Below are 21,119 nucleotides of genomic sequence, written 5' to 3' on the forward strand. Positions count from 1 at the left end.
ATTATAAACTCCATAAAGTCATTTTACACCTTCCACAGCAACTTTGATAGCAGGCCTTCAGTAAATAATTTGTTGAAGGTACTGCTCAATCTCATAAAGAACTGATTTTCATTATATAATGGAAAAGAAGTTATGCATAATACCACATAAAACAATATCAATTTTAAACCTAACACTATGGATATGTCTGATAACACCAAACTAATGTATCAATTTAAAATAATAATTGCATTTTATAAATCTATTCATTTAGCTGAATGGACTGGTGAATGCAACTAAAAATAATGTGCTATAAACAGTTTTGGAGACTGTAAAGGATCATCAGTATTTTAAAAGAGTTACTTAATTGTAAATCTGGCCCATTACACAAGTTTAGAGCTTCATGGTTGACAGCATTTGTGAATTCTCTAAGCAGTCACCTTCCCCTATAAAAGCTAAAAAGAGTAACAAAAGGAGATAAGGAAATGGGTTCATAAAGTACAAAATCAGGCAAGTGAAAGGTACCCAATTTCCCACTTTCTTAGTTACAATCAAATTTTGGAAGGGTGAAAAACACCACATCAACAGTATAATACTTACTTCAGTGTTTTCACATTCTGGTTAGGAAACCCATTATAGCTTTCTATTCAGACAGTGACAGTAGTTACAAAGTGCAACCAAAACATTAAACATTGGTGAGCACTTCTTCGCTTAATTAAGAAATGCTTTTGTCAGCTTTTTCCTTGAAGAAAGGGGTTATTAATTCAAGACTAGAAAGCATGCTCTGGTGGTTTCTCTGTGGGAATTATGGTTGTACATATGTCAGAGAACTGTCTTAATTATTTCAATTAATCAAACAAAATTCCCACCAAATACTTGGTGCAAGAAATTAAAACCCACATTTGTACACAGATCCTTTAAAAGTTCTACAATACTGTCAAATTTTCAAAATAGTAATTATAACAAACCTTAATAGGAGAAATATGGAAATGTTCAAAGAAACTAAGAATGGACGTATCAGTCACTGAGGTCTCCACTAATTCTGTGTTTATAGCATCAGAGTCTTCCTGGATTAACTCTGTCTGAAAAAAATTAATCAAGAATTTCTATTTTAATTTTTTTTCCTACTACAATTAGTGCAAATAATGGTTGATTTAATTTTTTTACTTTAAAATTTTCCCAAGAAATAAAAATTATTACCCATTTTCTTTCGGCTTCAGGGTCAGCTGTTGGGGTAAACAGTGCAGTAATAGCTCCTAGAAACCCCTGATCAACTTTTAAGGCCATTTCCTGAATGAGAACCATAAAATACCTAAGGAAAAAAAAATTTTTAAGTGGAAAAGGTTTCTTTAAAGATGAAAAAGGCTTTCTATCAAACCTTGTAATTTTCCATGTTAACACTTTGATTTTGGCCAAAAACCACAGCGAGATCTTGTTCCTTGATCTCTAAAAAAAGTGTTATGTTAATAAGATCAAAGTCTACTTAGACTGAGAATTTTTTTTTTTCATTATAGTGAAGGTTTCACTAGAGGTAATACTGCTGTATTAACACTTAGCATTTAAAGTCCCAAATTCCATATTTATCATGTTATAGAAGAGACAAAAGCAAAGATGATGTAGCACGTATTACTTAACTTTTAAAGTCCACAGGAATTACTTTAAAGAACACACCTCACAAACACACTTATCATTTATATTTCACTGACTATTTTATATTCTAATAGAAGTTACAAAGGAGAGAAAGTGGTTGAAGGAATTTTACTTTAAAATATATATTATTAAAATAAGTTTCAATATAGAAAATCACTTGACCAAAAGTAGATTGATATGTTCAGGTGGATAATAATTTTTATATAGAAGTCACTTTCAAAAGAGTAAAATTTATTTTCAAAGTAGATTCTCATTTTAAGTTCCTTTAGATAAATAAGGGAATCTTCACTTACTTGAACTGTAAGACTTTACTGTACTCATTAAATCTTGTGATGACACTCACATCAATGAAAGGCTTGGGCTCTAAAAGGAAGAAAGAAAACAGGAAAAAGGCAATCAAGCTTTACAGTAGGTCAAAATAATGTCTACTCAACTTTTATATATAGGGTATATCTCAATTCAATTTTTTTTTACCTGAATCCAAAGCAATAGATTTTGGAGGGGCCACAGGATGAAATACAACAGGGAACACTGTACCTGGTAACTGACTATCAACCTGACAAAAAAAAAAAGAAAGAAAACTGATTCAGCAGGACTTGAAATAATTTAAATTTAAACTTTTGTTTCAGAGACAATATTATAGACGATGTCACTAATTACATCATAAATAAGTATCTGTATGTATATGTGCTGCTATTAAAAGTTTCACTTTAAATCTAAAATTCTTATAAATCTCACCAAGGGCAAGCTTTTACATAAAGGAATATATAAACATCCTCATAATTGCATTAAAATTGTGCAGCATGAACACCATTAATGGAAATATTTGTATCTATGGATCATGTGAGATTTCATCTATCTATTATTTAAATAAGAATGTAAGTAGAGACCAGGTATGAAATTAGAGGTTAGGTATTAAGAAAAAAATAAAAACGTCCTAAATAGTAGTAATCGGTAGTTAAAAGCAAGAGATGGAGAGAGAGAGGAAGGCAGCAAGCAAACAAGCAGACAAAAACAGCCTCCAATAAAGCCCTGCTCATTCCCATATAGAAGGACAAAAGAAAATCCGATTTTGGGATCCCATGACAAATACAAAGGAATATTAAAAATAACAATTTCAGTGTAAGAAAACACTCTGGCAGGCTAACTGGTCAAATTAAAGTCTCAACGGTCATTTAGCCTTGGATGGTGAATCTACAGGATATGTGGAAGAAGGACAATAAACACATAAACAAAAAGAAAGATACCAATTATGATGCATGATAAAATCTTGTTAAAAAAAAAAAATTCAGACCCAAGATTCCCAAACTGATTAGATATATCTACTGAATAGGATGATAATGTTACCTGAAGCCAATACAATCTGGCCCTTAAACTTCTTTGGTGAGGAGACTGCTTAAATTCAACCTGAATTCCTGATAAAAAATCTCGCTTTATAGGGCACCGAACAGGGAGGCGCATTTCCATTGGGTCTTTGCCAAAATTTACCTGGAAACAAAGTACATGTGTTTGTGATAAACTGGTATGAGAAGTGAAGCCCATTGTAAATATCCACTCACTCACAAACTGAAAAGGAAAAATATCTTAATCTCTTGGTCTCATCAAAAGATCTACCTTAAGATGATCTACAGTTGAGATACTGGAAGCAGAATCATCACTTTTCTACCAAGGTTATAGGAAAACAAGAAAACAATTGGAGAACTTTTCAACTATATAAATTATACTTAAAGAAAATAAGCCATGCTTTTTAAATTTTAAAAACCTCAATTGTAATGGATAATTCTAGATAACACTTAAACTTTGTTTTAACAAAGTTAAACAAGGAATAGTTAATAGCTTATTTACGTCTGACACTAGTTGTAGAGTGTTTTTTCATTTGAGCATGACCAACACTTACAGGGGTGGGGCCGCGGTTGGGGAGCATATCTGGTGACAATGCAAACTCAACCATTAAAGACAAAGAGTAACCCAAATTGTATGACTGAACCTGCAGTCAAGCTTCTGGTGTCTTCTTGGAGCAAAAGTGACTTTCAGTTTCAACAGTGTAGGGGCCTATGTAGAGTACACATCTATTTGTGGACATCTACTCATGTCCTACAATCATTCACATTTAATGAATTTAATTGAGCAAGTTTTCTATAGGGTTTTCATCACTGATGTATACAATTTTGCACAGCCTTTATTTAGCAATATATATTGGTATCATTCAGAATAGGAAAACTTTCAATAAGTAATCTTAATTTCTCCATAATCTTCCTAAAAACAAGTTACATGAAACTATCTGCTTTGCAAATAGAAGAAATTATAAAAATGCAGATAAGAAACATATTTAGATAATGTTTCATACTATATGATTCAACAATGTATTTTAATTTAAAATGTACTAATAAATTTTATTAGTCATGCCAGTCCTACAAATACATTAGTTTCTGCATACACAATTTTATGTGGATAGTGAAATTTTATTTACTACCACCAGAAGCAACAAAATACATATATAAGAAACAAAACAATTTTGGTATACCTCAAAATTATCATCTAGTTTCATCCAGCCAAGGTCTCTTGATTCTAGATATTTCTTATAGGACTTTTCCAATAAAATTATCTGCTTTTGACTAAATGGCTTCCATTTCTGTTTTGGTTTCATCTCCCAAACAACACCAGAACTAAAATAATTCACAAAGAAAATTAATTAAATGAAATACATATTTAGGTTGTGGAATTGTCATTCAACTCCAAATTGTTGCAACTGTCAACCACCTATGAAAATCACATTTATACATGAGATTTTTTTTAAATACCAAAATATATCTGTGTTATAATAGTGCATAAGGAAAAGAGGCAGGGGAAAATCTTTTTCTATCACACGTTGACATCAATGAGCTAAGGGACTAGCAAACTTTTTTCATATGGGGATATTTTAGGCTTTGTGAGCTGAGACAAAATCAAAGTTATTATGTAGGTACTTAAATAACAAGAGAGAAAAAACACTTCCACACATTTTTTAATTGATGAAATTCAAAATGTAAAAATAACAATCGGGTACAATTTTTAAAAACAAGTCTATTAGTGAGAAAAACACTTTCTCCCTCCCTTCCTCCCTTCCTTTTTATTGAGATATAGTTGACATATAACATTATTTAGTTTCAGATGTACAACATAATGATTTGATATTTGTATATACTGTAAAACTATCACCACAGTAACAGTTAACATCCATTACCATACATAGTTACAAAAAAATTTTTTTACACTTCTTTTGTGGGGGTGACAACTTTTCACTTAATTAGGGCTCAAAGTTAGTGTTCCCTATTATCAAATTCTATTGCAAATGTTCATCTGTTAATGCTGGTCTGTAATGAGCATCTTTAAAAATGTCCTTTCGCGCAGAGAGATACTGTCAAATACTGATCTCAATCTAAGAGAATATTAGTTTAACTAAGCATATGTATTGCTTATAATACATTTGTAAAATTCTATTCTATATTAGAAAAATTCTAGATCTAATTTTAAATTCTGTTTCCTAGCCTATTAGATTCTTCTCTTGATTGTTGCCTTTTAGCATGTCAATACATTACAAATCAATCACTTCCGATTGAAGGTTAGGTAGAAGCTCTTTCATTAATAGTTAAATGAATTTTGAAATGTGGAAATTTTCTTTGTACTTGCACTGGGGTTGGAAAACATGTTGTTGGAACTATAGTTGTAGGTCATAGAATATATCCACCAACTCCAAACTTGTGTGGGATTGGAGACCTCACTTCTTGTTTTAACTTTGGACAGCAGAGGAAATATATAAAATAGACTAACACTATTTGCGATTCAAATGTTAGTCGTCATCAAAATGACTTTGCTGTTTTACTCTCTGCTTTTAGGTTGAATTTGCTATCAATTCTGCAGCAAAAGCTAACTTCCAAAGCCATTCAGTGTTCAATAATAGTGGCTGAGGGTGGTTCTTTTCATTTAGAAAAATTTTAATCTTGACCAGGAACTCAAAAAAAGTACAATGAAAAGTATTACCGTTACACAGTCGAATTGCTGTGTGTTAAGTAAGGACATTCGGCTTCTAGTTCTGACAAAAATTCGCTGAACTAATGATGGTTAAGTCCACAAGAGCGAATGAAGTTCCTTATTGGGCACTACTGGTTTGATAACAAATGATCAATTCAAATATTTTCTACAAAGTACCTGCTGACAAACAACATCATGAAACTATACACATTCAACACTACATTTTCACAAGCTTTGTGAATTTGTCCAACTGTGTCTTCTTGTGCTTCACACATTATTTTCTCATCATAAGTTGTAATATATCTTCGAAGATTCCACTTCATGTACTGAATTAGTATTACTTCAACTTGTTTAAAAATATTCTCACCTGTATTGTTCTATGTTGACTATTTATAGAGGCTAACTCTTCATTCACTTTCAAACTCAGTACTGGCTTCTCAAATATGCAACTGAGCGTATTGGTAACATCTATTCACTCATGAAGAGCCAAGGAAAACCACTCAAAATTATTTGCCTGTTTTCTAATTAACTACTGATGTTGCTCCAAATGTCCTCAATTCTTCAAGCAACTGTTCTCACCAAAAGGCTAATGCTCCTAAGTTTATATGCTCTGGACACATTTCTTTAGCTGCTACAATCAGACACGATTCAATTAATCCACCATAGGTAAAAGGTTTTCTCTGCATGGCTTAACAAATGGGTCACTCCGAAACTAACTTTGGTTGCGGCTTCATTTTTGTTTTGTTTTTTTAATCTTATAAAGAAATTCTTCTGTGATGAGATATTTTGTCTTAAATTTTCTAATTTTTCTGGCCGTTGCTTTCCTGTGAGTTGGATATATTCTGATGCATACCTAGTTTGCAAATGTCAATATATATTATATTCTTTAACTACACACAGTGTCATTACATAATAAAATAATGCTTTGCCATTTCATTTGATAACTGTGTCCTATAGGAGAGACATTCAAAGTCCACTTTTCTTATTTTGACGTGATGAGTATGAATTAAAAATAAAAAATAAATAAAAGTTGCAGTAGACCTACATGTGTGGCACTCAAACATTCTCAAGTTATAACTACATCACTGTCATTTGTTATGCACCGAGCAGCAGTACAAAAGCAGTCACAGACATGCAAAAGAATAAGCAAGGCTGTTTTCTAATAAAACTTTACTTATAGGCAACAAACTCTGAATTTCATATACTTTTCATGTGTTACAAAATATTATTGATCTTTTGATTTTTCAATCATTTAAAAATGTTAAAAAATCACTATTAGATCAAGGGCTATACAAAAACACGCGGCAGACTAGATTTGGCTCTTAGGCCATACTTTGTGGATCCCTGATTGGAGAATGTTTGCATAAAGATAAAACATAACTCCATAATGCATTAATTTACATAACTTGTTGATAATAGTCATGATAGTGTTAACAATGTCCTCACTACATAACGTGCTTAAGGGACACCAGTCAATGAAGGTAATGAATAAACTACCTACTATAAATTATATAAATTCAACATGATAAAGCTTCCACAAACTAGGACGAGAGGGGAACTTCTTCAACTTGATAAAGAACATCTACAAAATACCTACAGTTAACACCATACCTAACAGTGAGAAACTAGATATTTTCTCGCTAAGATCAGGAAGAAAGCAAGGATGTCCACTCCCACCAGTCCTAGTTAACACTGTATAGGAAATCCTAGATAATGTAATAAGACAAGAAAGTGAAATAAAAGGTACACAGATTGAGAAGAAAGACATAAAGAACTGATGACTTTGTTCTTAGATGACACAAATGTCTATGTAGAAAATCCCAGAGAATTAACCAAAAAACTCCCGCAACTAGTAAGTTTCAAGATACAAGGTTAACATAAAAATGTCAAATACTTTCTTATATACTAGCAATAAACAATTGGAACGTGAAATTAAAAACACGATAATGTTTACATTAGTACCAAAGAAATGAAATACGTAGGTATAATAAAATCTAACAAATCTGTATAAGATCTACATGAGGAAAAACCACAGGAGTCTGATGAAAGAGATCAAAGATCTAAATAAATCAAAATATCCATGTACATGGATATGAAGATTCAGTATTGTCAAGATATCAGTTCTTCCCAAGTTGATCTATAGATTCAATGCAATCCCAATCAAAATTCCAGCCTATTATTTTGTGGATGTTGACAAACTGATTCTAAAGTTTATATGGAAAGGCAAAGACTCAGAATAGCCAACACAATATGAAAGGAGAAGAAAAAAGTTGAAGGACTGACACTACCTGACTTCAAGATTACTATAAAACTAGAAAAATCAAGACAGTGTGATATTGATGAAAGAACAGACAAACAGATCAAGGGAACAGAACTGAGAGCCCAGTAACAGACACAAACAAACAGTCAACTGATTTTTGAAAAGGAGCAAAAGCAATTCAGAGGAGAAAGAACAGTCTTTTCAACAAATGATAATAGAACTGGACATTCACATGCCAAAAAAGTGAATCTAGACAAAGAGCTTACATATTTCACAAACAACTCCTCAAAATGGATGACCTAAATATCAAACACAAAACTATAAAATTCTTAGAAGATAACGTAGGAGAAAGTCTACGTGACTTTAGGTTTGGCAATGAATTTTAAGATATGACACCAAAAACACAATCCATGAAAGAAAAATAGATGTGGGACTTCAATGAAATTGAAAATTTCTGCTCTGAGAAAAAGACTGTTAAAAGAATGAAAAGACAAGCCACAGGCTGGGAGAAAATATTTGTAAAACACATATCTGATAAAAGACTGATACCCAAAAAATACAAAACTCTTAAAACTCAACAATAACAAAAAATTTTAAATTGGGCAAAAGATCTGAACCTCATCACAGAAGATGTTCAAATGACAAATAAGCATATGAAAAGATGCTCAATATCATATGTAATTAGGTGTTCAACATCATATGTAATTAGTCAGATTAAAACGAGATATCACTACAGACGTATTAGACTAGCCAAAATCCGCACAATGACAACACCAAACGCTGGCAAGGATGTGGAGCAACAGGAACTCTCATTCATTCCTGGCAGGACTCCAAATGGTGCAGCCTCTTCGGAAGACAATTTGGCAGTTTCTCACAAATCTAAACATACTCTTACCATACGATTCAGCAGTCATGTTCCTTGATATTTACCCAAATGAGGCAAAATCTCATGTCCACACAAAAATCCAGCACATGAATATTCATAACTACCAAAACTTGGAAGCAACCAAGAAGTCCTTCACTTGGAAGCAACCAAGAAGTCCTTCACTAGGTAAATGGATAAATAAACTGTAAATAAACTGTGTTACATCCACACATGCCACATTACTCAGTGATTAAAAAAAAAGAATCATCTATGAAGTCACAAAAAGACATAATTAACCTTAAAAGGATATTACTAAATGAAAGAAGTCAATTTGAAAAGGTTACATGTACGATTCCAATGATAAGATATTCCGGAAAAGGCAAAACTTTGGAGACAGTAAAAAGATCAGTGGTTTTCAGGTGTTCAAGTGGAGGGAGGGAGGAATGAATAGGTGGGGCATAGGTGATTTTTTAGAGTAGTGAAATTATACTATATGATCCTGTAATGGTGGATACATATACATTTATCAAAATCCTTAGAATTTACAACACAAAGAGCAAATGCAAACAATATAAACAACAGACTTTAGAAAATAATAATGTATCAGTATTACTTCATCAATAGCAACAAATGTACCACACTATTTCAACATGTTGATAACAGGTGAAACTGGGGTGACAGGTGGGGAGAAGGGATAAAATAGGATCTCTGTACTTTTTACAGTCAATTATTTTGTAAACCTAAAACTGTTTTTTAAAAAGTCTATTTTTAAAAAAATTATGTAACTCATTTTCCTCAGTACACATCCTACTGAATGTGTATTGAATGTGTAGTGTGTCAGAAAAAGGTAATCGAGTTCTTTTAGATGAAATATTAAAATGTCCTTACAAATAAAGGTCAATCTAACAAAATACACTAGCATATATAATATTAGAGGAAAAATAAGTTATATCAAAGAACAAGAAAGTGGAGAAAACCAGATTTATATAATTTCAAAAAGATTTTTGAACTACAATCCTGCAACCTGTGGAACAAAAACCACATTCACAGAAAGAGAGACAAGATGAAAAGGCAGAGGGCTATATACCAGATGAAGGAACAAGATAAAACCCCAGAAAAACAACTAAATGAAGTGGAAATAGGAAACCTTCCCGAAAAAGAATTCAGAATAATGATAGTGAAGATGACCCAGGACCTCGGAAAAAGAATGGAGGCAAAGATTGAGAAGATGCAAGAAATGTTTAACAAAGACCTAGAAGAGTTAAAGAACAAACACCTAGAAGAATCAAAGAACAAACAAACAGTGATGAACAATACAATAACTGAAATGAAAAATACACTAGAAGGAATCAATAGCAGAATAACTGAGGCAGAAGAACAGATAAGTGACCTGGAACACAGAATGGTGGAACTCCCTGCCGGAGAACAGAATAAAGAAAGAAGAATGAAAAGAAGTGAAGACAGCCAAAGAGACCTCTGGGACAACATTAAATGCACTAACATTCGCATTATAGGGGTCCCAGAAGGAGAAGAGAAAGAGAAAGGACCCGAGAAAATATCTGAAGAGATTACAGTCGAAAAATTCCCTAACATGGGAAAGGAAATAGCCACCCAAGTCCAGGAAGCACAGAGAGTCCCAGGCAGGATAAACCCAAGAAGAAACACGCCGAGATACATAGTAATCAAACTGATAAAAATTAAAGACAAAGAAAAACTATTGGAAGCAACAAGGGAAAAACAACAAATAACATACAAGGGAACTCCCATAAGGTTAACAGCTGATTTCTCAGCAGAAACTATACAAGCCAGAAGGGAGTGGCATGATATATTTAAAGTGATGAAAGGGAAGAACCTACAACCAAGATTACATTACCCAGAAAGGATTTCATTCAGATTTGATGGAGAAATCAAAAGCTTTACAGACTAGCAAAAGCTAAGAGAATTCAGCACCACCAAACCAGCTCTACAACAAATGCTAAAGGAACTTCTCTAAGTGGGAAACCCAAGAGAAGAAAAGGACCTACAAAAACAAACCCATAATAATTAAGAAAATGGTAATAGGAACATACATATAATTATCTGAAACGTGAATGGCTTAAATGCTCCAACCAAAAGACACAGGCTCGCTGAATGGATACAAAAACAAGGCCCATATATATGCTGTCTACAAGAGACCCATTTCAGACCTAGGGACACATACAGACTGAAAGTGAGGGGGTGGAAAAAGATACTCCACACAAATGGAAATCAAAAGAAAGCTGGAGTAGCAATACTCATATCAGATAAAATAGACTTTAAAATAAAGAATGTTACAAGAGACAAGGAAGGACACTACATAATGATCAAGGGATCAATCCAAGAAGAAGATATAACAATTATAAATATATATGCACCTAACATAGGAGCACCTCAATACATAAGGCAACTGCTAACAGCTCTAAAAGAGGAAATCGACAGTAACACAATAATTGTTGGGGAATTTAACACCTCACTTACACCAATGGACAGATCATCCAAACAAAATATTAGTAAGAAACACAAGCTTTAAATGACACAATACACCAGATATTTCATTGATATTTATAGGACATTCCATCCAAAAACAGCAGATTACACTTTCTTCTCAAGTGCACACGGAACATTTTCCCGGACAGATCACATCTTGGGTCACAAATCAAGCCTCGGTAAATTTAAGAAAATTGAAATCATATCAAACATCTTTTCCAACCACAACGCTATGAGATTAAAAATCAATTATGGGGGAAAAAAACGTAAAAAACACAAACACATGCAGGCTAAACAATACATTACTAAATAACCATGAGATCACTGAAGAAATCAAAGAGGAAATCAAAAAATACCTAGAGACAAATTACAATGAAAGCACGACAATCCAAAACCTATGGGATGCAGCAAAAGAAGTTCTAAGAGGGAAGTTTATAGCAATACAATCCTACCTCAAGAAACAATAAAACCTCAAATAAACAATCTAACCTTAAACCTAAAGGAACTAGAGAAAGAAGAACAATCAAAACCCAAAGTTAGTAGAAGGAAAGAAATCATAAAGATCAGAGCAGAAATAAATGAAATAGAAACAAAGAAAACAATAGCAAAGATCAATAAAACTAAAAGCTGGTTCTGTGAGAAGATAAACAAAATTTATAAACCATTAGCCAGACTCATCAAGAAAAAGAGGGAGAGGACTCAAATCAATAAAATTAGAAATGAAAAAGGAGAAGTTACAACAGATACCGCAGAAATACAAAGCATCCTAACAGACTACTACAAGCAACTCTATGCCAATAAAATGGACAACCTGGAAAAAATGGTCAAATTTTTAGAAAGGTATAAACTTCCAAGACTGAACCAGGAAGAAATAGAAAATATGAACAGACAAATCACAAGTAATGAAATTGAAACTGTGCTTAAAATCTTCCAACAAATAAAAATCCAGGACCAGATGGCTTCACAGGTGAATTCTATCAAACATTAAGAGAAGAGCTAACACCCATCCTTCCCAAACTCTTCCAAAAAACTGCAGAGGATAGAACACTCCCAAACTCATTCTATGAGGCCACCATCACCCTGATACCAAAACCAGACAAAGATACTACAAAAAAAGAAAATTACAGACCAATATCACTGATGAATATAGATGTAAAAATTCTCAACAAAATACTAGCAAACAGAATCCAACAACACATTTAAAGGATCATACACCATGATCAAGTGGGATTATCCCAGGGATGCAAGGATTCTTCAATATACGCACATCAATCAATGTGATACACCATATTAACAAATTGAAGAAGAAAAACCATATGATCTTCTCAGTAGATGCAGAAAAAGCTTTTGACAAAATTCAACACCGATTTATGATAAAAAACTCTCCAGAAAGTGGGCATAGAGGGAACCTCCCTCAACATAATAAAGGCCATATACGACAAACCCACAGCAAACATCATTCTCAATGGTAAAAAACTGAAAGCATTTCCTCTAAGACCAGGAGCAAGACAAGGATGTCCACTCTCGCCACTATTATTCAACATAGTTTTGGAAGTCCTAGCCACGGCAATCAGAGAAGAAAAAGAAATAAAAGGAATACAAATTGGAAAAGAAGAAGTAAAGCTGTCACTGTTTGCAGATAACATACTATACATACATAATCCTAAAGATGCCACCAGAAAACTACTAGAACTAATCAATGAATTTGGTAAAGTTGCAGGATACAAAATTAATGCACAGAAATCTCTTGCATTCCTATACACTAACAATGAAAAATCTGAAAGAGAAAGTAAGAAAACACTCCCATTTACTACTGCAACAGAAAGAATAAAATACCTAGGAATAAACCTACCTAGGGAGACAAAAGATCTGATCTGTATTCAGAATCTATAAGACACTGATGCAAGAAATTAAAGATGATACAAACAGATGGAGAGATATACCATGTTCTTGGATTGGAAGAATCAATATTGTGAAAATGACTATACGACCCAAAGCAACCTACAGATTCAATGCAATCCCTATTAAATTACCAATGGCATTTTCTACAGAACTAGACAAAAAAATCTTAAATTTGTATGGAGACACAAAAGACCCCAAATAGCCAAAGCAATCTTGAGGGAAAAAAACAGAGCTGGAGGACTCAGACTCCCTGACTTCATACTACACTACAAAGCTACAGTAATCAAGACAATATGGTACTGGCACAAAAACAGAAATATAGATCCATGGAACAGGATAGAAAGCCCAGAGATAATCCCACACACCTATGGTCAACTAATCTATGACAAAGAAGGCAAGGATATACAATGGAGAAAAGATAGTCTCTTCAATAAGTGGTGCTGGGAAAACTGGACAGCTAATGTAAAAGAATGAAATTAGAACACTCCCTAACACCATACACAAAAATAAACTCAAAATGGATTACAGACCTAAAGGTAAGACCGGACACTATAAAACCCTTAGAGAAAAACATAGGAAGAACACTCTTTGACATAAATCACAGCAAGATCTTTTTTGATCCACCTCCTAGAGTAATAGAAATAAAAACAAAAACAAACAAATGGGACGTAATGAAACTTAAAAGCTTTTGCAAAGCAAAGGAAACTACAAACAAGACGAAAAGACAACCCTCAGAATGGGAGAAAATATTTGCAAACAAATCAACGGACAAAGGATTAATCTCCAAAATATATATACAGCTCAAGCAGCTCAATATTAAGAAAACAAACCAAATCAAAAAATGGGCAGAAGACCAATCAAAAAATGGACAGAAGACCTAAATAGACATTTCTCCAAAGAAGACATACAGATGGCCAAGAAGCACATGAAAAGCTGCTCAACATCACTAATTATTAGAGAAGTGCAAATCAAAACTACAATGAGGTATTACCTCACACCAGTTAAAATGGGCATCATCAGAAAATGTACAAACAACAAATGTTGGAGAGGGTGTGGAGAAAAGGGAACCCTCTTGCACTGTTGGTGGGAATGTAAATTGATACAGCCACTATGGAGAGCAGTATGGAGGTTCCTTAAAAAACTAAAAATAGAATTATCATATGACCCAGCAATCCCACGACTGGGCATATACCCAGAGAAAACCATAATTCAAAAAGATACATGCACACTAACGTTCACTGCAGCACTATTTACAATAGCCAGGTCATGGAAGCAACCCAAATGCCCATCGACAGAGGAATGGATAAAGAAGATGTGGTACATATACACAATGGAATATTACTCAGCCATAAAAAGGAACGAAATTGGGTCATTTGTAGAGACATGGATGGATCTAGAGACTGTCATACAGAGTGAAGTAAGTCAGAAAGAGAAAAACAAATATCGTATATTAATGCATATATGTGGAACCTAGAAAAATGGTACAGATGAACCGGTTTGCTGGGCAGAAACAGAGACACAGATGTAGAGAACAAATGTATGGACACCGAGGGGGGAAAGCGGCGGGGGGTGGTGGTGGTGGTGTGATGAATTGGGCGATTGGGACTGACATGTATACACTGATGTGTATAAAATGGATGACTAATAAGAACCTGCAGTATAAAAAAATAAATAAAATTCTAAAAAAAAAAAAAAAAGATTTTCATATTTAGTTCAAAATACTCTACAATAATGAAACATATAGCCAAGAGAATATATCAGTCATACATGCATAAATGTACTAATATTACATTAATGGTATGTATAATACCATTTATTGAACCCTTAATCTGTCAGGTGTTGCACAAAGAGCATTACATACATGATCTCTTTATTTCCTTAATTTTGTACTTCACTGAAGAAACACATGATTATCGATAGACCCTATGCTGGTTATACTTGGTAACCATTCCCTGGTAACCATTCCCCCCAACAGTCTCCAAAGAAGAATGAGTCTTTTACCATAGTTAGTGTGATTGAAACACCAAAACAGTTAAATTCAAATATTTTTCTTAGATGGGTATAAGCACAGTCAGAGGAAATACCTGGCTCCATCATTATTAAAAAGTTCTAAATGAGTAGCCAATAAAGATTATGTACCCACGTGCACTACTGCCTGCCTGCTCTATAAATAACCCTTTCTACCGGTGTATGCGACTTGTTGGCATCCCCCACCCACACCAGTTTCTCCAGCCTCTACAGCACCACTGCACGTGCACATACTTCTTTGTAGCTTTTCTTGGTGTTTTTATAATTCATTCCCAAAACATACAAACAAACAACAAAGAAAGAAGCAAACCTCTTTCTTCCCCCACCAACTGATGAGTATTATAAGGGCAAAGACATGACCTTAGTCATCTTTCTATCCTAGGGGCTTTTCAACAACTAGTGAAAACAGCTGTTCAGTAAGTTTTGCTGAAAGAATTGCATAGTAAGCAAATTCAGAACAGCTATCTGTCTATGCTCATCAAACGTGGTATTACGAACTCAATGCCTTTTCAAGATTTCTGATACCTTTTCCTTCTTTCATACCTGGTTATCCCAATATACGAAACTTCTTGCTTGTTTTCATTGTTAACCAGTGAAAGCCCAAGACTGTGGAGAGAAAAAGTTATTTCATGATTGGCCTGCTCCAATTCTTCTGCCTGCAGTGCTTTGGAAACCAAGGCAACATCATCAGTGAAAAGCAAAACTCTCTGGCGCCCATCTAGAAATGATACCCAGTGTATCTGGATGTTTGCATCATACGGAAACTGTCCACATTCATCCTGTGGGAAAGAGAGACTTCATATTAAAACCACAAACAGTAAGCTTTTATTACATAAAGTTGAACTGCAGTAGCTGAGAAAGCATGACTATAAATCAGAAAATTATCAAAATAACAAATTAAAGTTATAATCTGTTTTAAAATATACTCACCAATTTTTTCAAACAGTAACAAAGATTAATAGTGCTTAATTTTTTTAAACCTTAGTTTGAGTTACCTCGTTAGTGCTCAAAGGGCGCTTAGCAGGAACAAGAGTATCCTTCAATGGCACCAATGCCGTAAGATGCTAACTTGTCTCCCAGATGGAGAACAGAATGGTTTAGAAATTTATCGGAAAAGTAACCTCAGGTAAAACTAACCTGGTTTATTTTTAGGTTTTAATAATTTATAACACTGCAAATACTTATATAAATCACATTGTTAAATAGTCAAACTATGGTGATCAGTTTGTACTAAGTTTCACTAAGAAGAGCCTTCTTGGCTGACAGTCTCATATAGCATTTAAAAATATGAAGCTTGATTTGGTGAGTGTCTTCAGAGATTTAGATAATGATTTTTCTCTCATTCTGGACTTAACATAAATATAACAACAGTTCGTTTCAGCAGGCAGTATAAGTTCCTAATATGTGCTTTTCATTTCATGCTTTCTTGGAAAACAAAAACCAAAACCAAATAAATAAAGGATGTTACCAAAAGAATAGGAATGGTTGGTATTTGTTGTTGTCTAAAATTTACCTATTGCTTTTAACATATGTCAAAGTAGACGGTGTAATTTTTTTACTCTAACATGATCAAATTTTGTAAATGTTCCAGAGATACCTACTAAGAAGGTGAATTCTCTCCTTGTAAACTACAAAATTTGATACGTAGCTTGGTTCAGTCTCAGTTATCATTCAAATACTCTCTAATCCCATTTGTTATTCATCTATTTGACCGGTTAAAAATTAAATGAGGTGTGTTAAAATATCCTCAGGCAACTGTGTTTCAGTTGACTTCCAACACTTTAAGTTTCACATTTTGATTCAATATTCACTGCATGAAGGTTTATGGCTATCATGCCTTCTTTGTCACATTATCATATTCTATTTAATAACTTTTGCTTTGAATTGTAGTTGCTCAGAAATTAAAATCAACAACTTTCCTTTTTATTTTTGTTTGTCTGTTAAGTCTTTACCATGTCTTCTGCTTTCAACTTTTTGTATTAGTTCAGTTAAAGCAGATCTCATGTAAGTAGCATTTGGTTAGAAACTAATTTTTAACTTAATCTGAATGTGGTCTTTTAACAGGAGAATTTAAACCATTTTCATTTACTGGCATAATTGATGGGAAGCATGGTTTAGTGGGGCAAGTCCATGAACTGTGAAGTCAGACAGACCTGGTTTTGAATTCTAACCAGCAGTTCTAAGTTCCAATCATAAGAAATAATGATACTATATGACAAGCATTAACACACGATATACACTCAATAAAAGGTATTTGCCACTTTCTATATACTTCCTTAGGTTTTCTTCTTTTACTATAAGGGCAAAATTTTCTTTATTTTCATTTTCTCAATTAATTGTTTTAGAATTCTTTTATCACTGATTTTGGTTCTACTAATTGGTATCAAAAAAACCCCATCATCTTTGATCTATATTTCCTAAAATTTAGGATTAAATGGTGTTAATATAGTATGTTCAGAATATATTGTTTCCCTGCTCCTCTTTCACTTTATTTTGTTGTCTTTTATTTCACCATCTTTCTCCTTTTTCATATCTTTATAATTTTGGGGATCTCAGGCATACATCCTGAAATTTTTCTCTGGTCCTCCTGTAGTAAAAAATTTTCAGAGGTATAATCAACCTCTGAATCTTTAGGATAATGTTACGTTTTTCTCCTGAACTATTTTTTTCATAAACTCCATGTTTTTTTTTTTTTTCTGTTTTTTCACACTTAATGAGGACAGGGCTTTCCAATACTGTTAGGATTTTCTCTGAATTCCCACTTGGGCCTGAGCAGAATTCCCTTCTCAGATCAACCCAGGGGACAAGGAAATAGGTATCTGCCTTGCTTCTAGCTCAAGTTTCATAATCTGGCAGATTACCTGCTGACTGAGGCACACTTACCTACTTTTCTTACTGCCTGGCTCTCTAACACCAAACAGAATAGAAACATTTAAAACCACAATCCCGTGAATATGCTATTACCAGGATTCTTCATGATTTTGCCTTAATTTACAGACCTGGATATCCTCCTTCAGGGTGGCATTACCACTTTCTCTCCAGGGCCTGTATACGACTTTCTGGGAGCTGTGGTTGCTGAGGAGCATGAAATGTGAGGAGAAGGAAAATAACACCAGCCTAGTACAGGGACCCCTGGTTGAGCTACCATGTCTCTGAGCCAGAGACCTAAGAGGAACAGGGAATTTAAGCTCCTCTCTACCACTTATAAACCTTGAAGGTTTTTCTGTTGTAAAAAGTAAAGCATAAGCAGGCAATAGAGCTCCATCAAATTGTCATGGCAAAAATCACTCCAAGAATCTCATAACTATCAGTCTGATTTTTCAAAGGTGGGTAAGTCTATCTCTTTTATGGGTATTTCAGAGGGAATATAGGAGAGGATAATTCAGTCACTGTTGGCCAATTACTATTTTAAATAACCAACAAAGCTTTTCTAACAACTGGCATCGTCAGACAATGGAATATGACACTGTATGAACTTCTCAGGATAGAATACATTCCTACAGAAACTAGCTGCTCATGGAAGAGCAAGGCCTATATTAGGAGGCTGGCAGATGAATTCTTAAGCCCTTCCCAAAGTCTAAGAGTCTAGGAAATAACATATTGAATTAATTTAGCTACCTAAATATTGTTTCAATAAATATTTTATTAAACTTCTCATACGGGATAATTTGCATACTGTCAGACTCCTTTAATTAACAAAACATGTGGCTTTGATAGGGAAAACATGCCTAAAAATTCTCACAGCTAACAGTGGTACGCACATGTTCAAGATAAAGTTGTTTTTCATTTAGGCTCAAAATTCCTTTCTTTAAAACAAAAGTAAATAAAAAAGTACTTTCCTGGTCTTAGGCAAGCTGAAACAGGCCTGTTTTTTTTTAAAACTGTAAATAAAGTATTTTGACTGATCTAGGACAAAATATTGGTATGAACTCTTTGCAATCTAAAGCCAAAAAGTAACTTATTTTGAAAATACTTTCAATTCATTTTTAGTTCAGTAAAGACAAAGATGACTGTGTGAAGCTAACTTGTCTACTTCCTTTGTTATCAGGTACTTCATACAGCACTCATTCACATCAAATGGTACCTTTAACAGATCATGTTCCCCAGCATTTGCTGCGTAACTCCATATAAGTTTTCTGGTACCAGTGGGATCTGCCCAGGCAAAGAGTCGAACTTGTCTTGGCAGCAATACCATTTCTTCCTGTGACCCACTGAAATGCAAGCAACAAAGGGAAGATTAAAATATCCTGGCCTTGAGAAACCTAGACCCGTGGTTCATTGAGGAAAGGACTGGTGCAAACATCTTATAAAATTGCCTTTGTTAATAAAACACAACTCTGCCCAAAAATAAGTACCCTAAAATGTCCAATTAACTAATGATTTTGAAGCTTGAGGGAACAGAATACTGCCCTTTCTGAAGTTGCAGTATACTCTGAACTGATCTAGGCAAGATCACACTAATGAAATTCATTCAAGTAAACAGACTGCTACATCAGAGTTCATCTATAGAAAAGGCTGCGAATAGTAAAATTTTTTTTTAATTAAAAAAAAAAATTTATTTGGCTGTGCTGGTCTTAGTTGTAGCATGCAGGATCTTCATTGCCGTGTGTAGGATCTTCATTAGGGCACGAGGACTCTTTAGTTTCGGCATGTGGAATCTTTAGTTGTAGCATGTGGGATCTAGTTCCCTGACCAGGGATCAAACCCGGGACCCCTGCATTGGGAGCACAGAGTCTTAACCACTGGACCACCAGGGAAGTCCCAATAGTAAATTTTTTAGTAACAGAAGAACTTTACTTGGTGCTCAAATTTAAGATTTTAATCAAATGCAACGCATAAGAAATAAGCTCAGAGGAAAAAAAATTGGGTCCATGCACCACTGCTACTCAAAGTGTGGTCTGCGGACTAGCAGCATTAGCATTACCTGGAGGCTTGCTGGAAAGTGCAGAATTCTGGGCCCCACTTAAAACCTACGATATCAGAATCTACATTTTAACAAGATTTCTAAGGGATCTGAATATTGATACTTAAGTTTAAGAAGTATTGGTCTAGATAATACAAAAGACTTTCCAGAGAACTAAAATAAAACAAAAGGTAACCCAATTAAGGTTTAATCCCAATCTATGCTTTTAAATCTCTCAGCAGACTCAAGCCATGAGAGTTATGAATACGTTAAATCTGCAAGGCATTATTTTATATACATACATATATAATGTATATTATTATTTTATATTTTATATATACATATAAGATAATGCCTTGAAGATTTATAATAATAATTCTTTGCAAATATATATTACATATTTTAAGGATTTAAAGCTATCTGTTATATCATTATTTAATGGCATTACCCAAGCCAAATGATAGCACAGACAAGAACAACAAAATTCCTATCAGCCTGTACTATAATACATTCAACACCACTATTTAATCTTCTACTTTAATCTTTCTTTAATCTTCTGCTCTCTTATTTAATCTTCTACTATTCGTACCAAAAAACTAGATACAGATTTACAGGGAGAGGTTCACCGAGCATCACCAGACTACAAAAGAGCGATAATACTTAAACAGGTTCACAATTCCTTACGCGCAATTCTGAAGTTTAACAAGCTCCAAAGCTCCAAATATTTTTCTCTAAGTTTGGTGTCAAACGTCATGTGGCAGCAAAACTTGATCTGAACTGATGTGAAACTGTTAACGGTTTCATTTATCCCACTTACTGTGAAGGTTCCCAACTTCTGCTACAGGAATACTAATGCGTTTGGTTATAGAGTACTGTCTCAAAACCTGCTAAGGGTATTAGCAATAAACATCATGTATCCCTATTACCTTTCTAAAATCTGGAAACATGTAGAATGTGAAACACATCTAGCTCCAAGTATTTCCTAGAAGGGACTGTGGACCAGTAAAAGCAAATCA

The 21,119-nt window shown here is 34.0% G+C and overlaps 1 protein-coding gene across 2 annotated transcripts in view; it reads right to left on the reverse strand.

Moving 5' to 3' along the window:
* The window catches only part of VPS13C (vacuolar protein sorting 13 homolog C), a 182,085-nt gene that overhangs the window by 22,490 nt on the left and 138,476 nt on the right, over window positions 1-21,119 (reverse strand). For both annotated transcript variants that reach the window (XM_068552869.1, XM_068552859.1), the window contains exons 64-71: window positions 19,285-19,411; window positions 15,744-15,979; window positions 4,154-4,295; window positions 2,977-3,117; window positions 2,104-2,185; window positions 1,923-1,992; window positions 1,180-1,291; window positions 948-1,061 (exon numbers count right to left, since the gene is read on the reverse strand). In XM_068552869.1, coding sequence (XP_068408970.1) covers window positions 948-1,061; window positions 1,180-1,291; window positions 1,923-1,992; window positions 2,104-2,185; window positions 2,977-3,117; window positions 4,154-4,295; window positions 15,744-15,979; window positions 19,285-19,411 — 1,024 coding nt within the window. The remainder of the gene's footprint in view (window positions 1-947; window positions 1,062-1,179; window positions 1,292-1,922; window positions 1,993-2,103; window positions 2,186-2,976; window positions 3,118-4,153; window positions 4,296-15,743; window positions 15,980-19,284; window positions 19,412-21,119) is intronic.

This window comes from Eschrichtius robustus, chromosome 1 (genome assembly GCF_028021215.1).
Source record: "Eschrichtius robustus isolate mEscRob2 chromosome 1, mEscRob2.pri, whole genome shotgun sequence".
Classification (NCBI taxonomy): Eukaryota; Metazoa; Chordata; class Mammalia; order Artiodactyla; family Eschrichtiidae; genus Eschrichtius; species Eschrichtius robustus.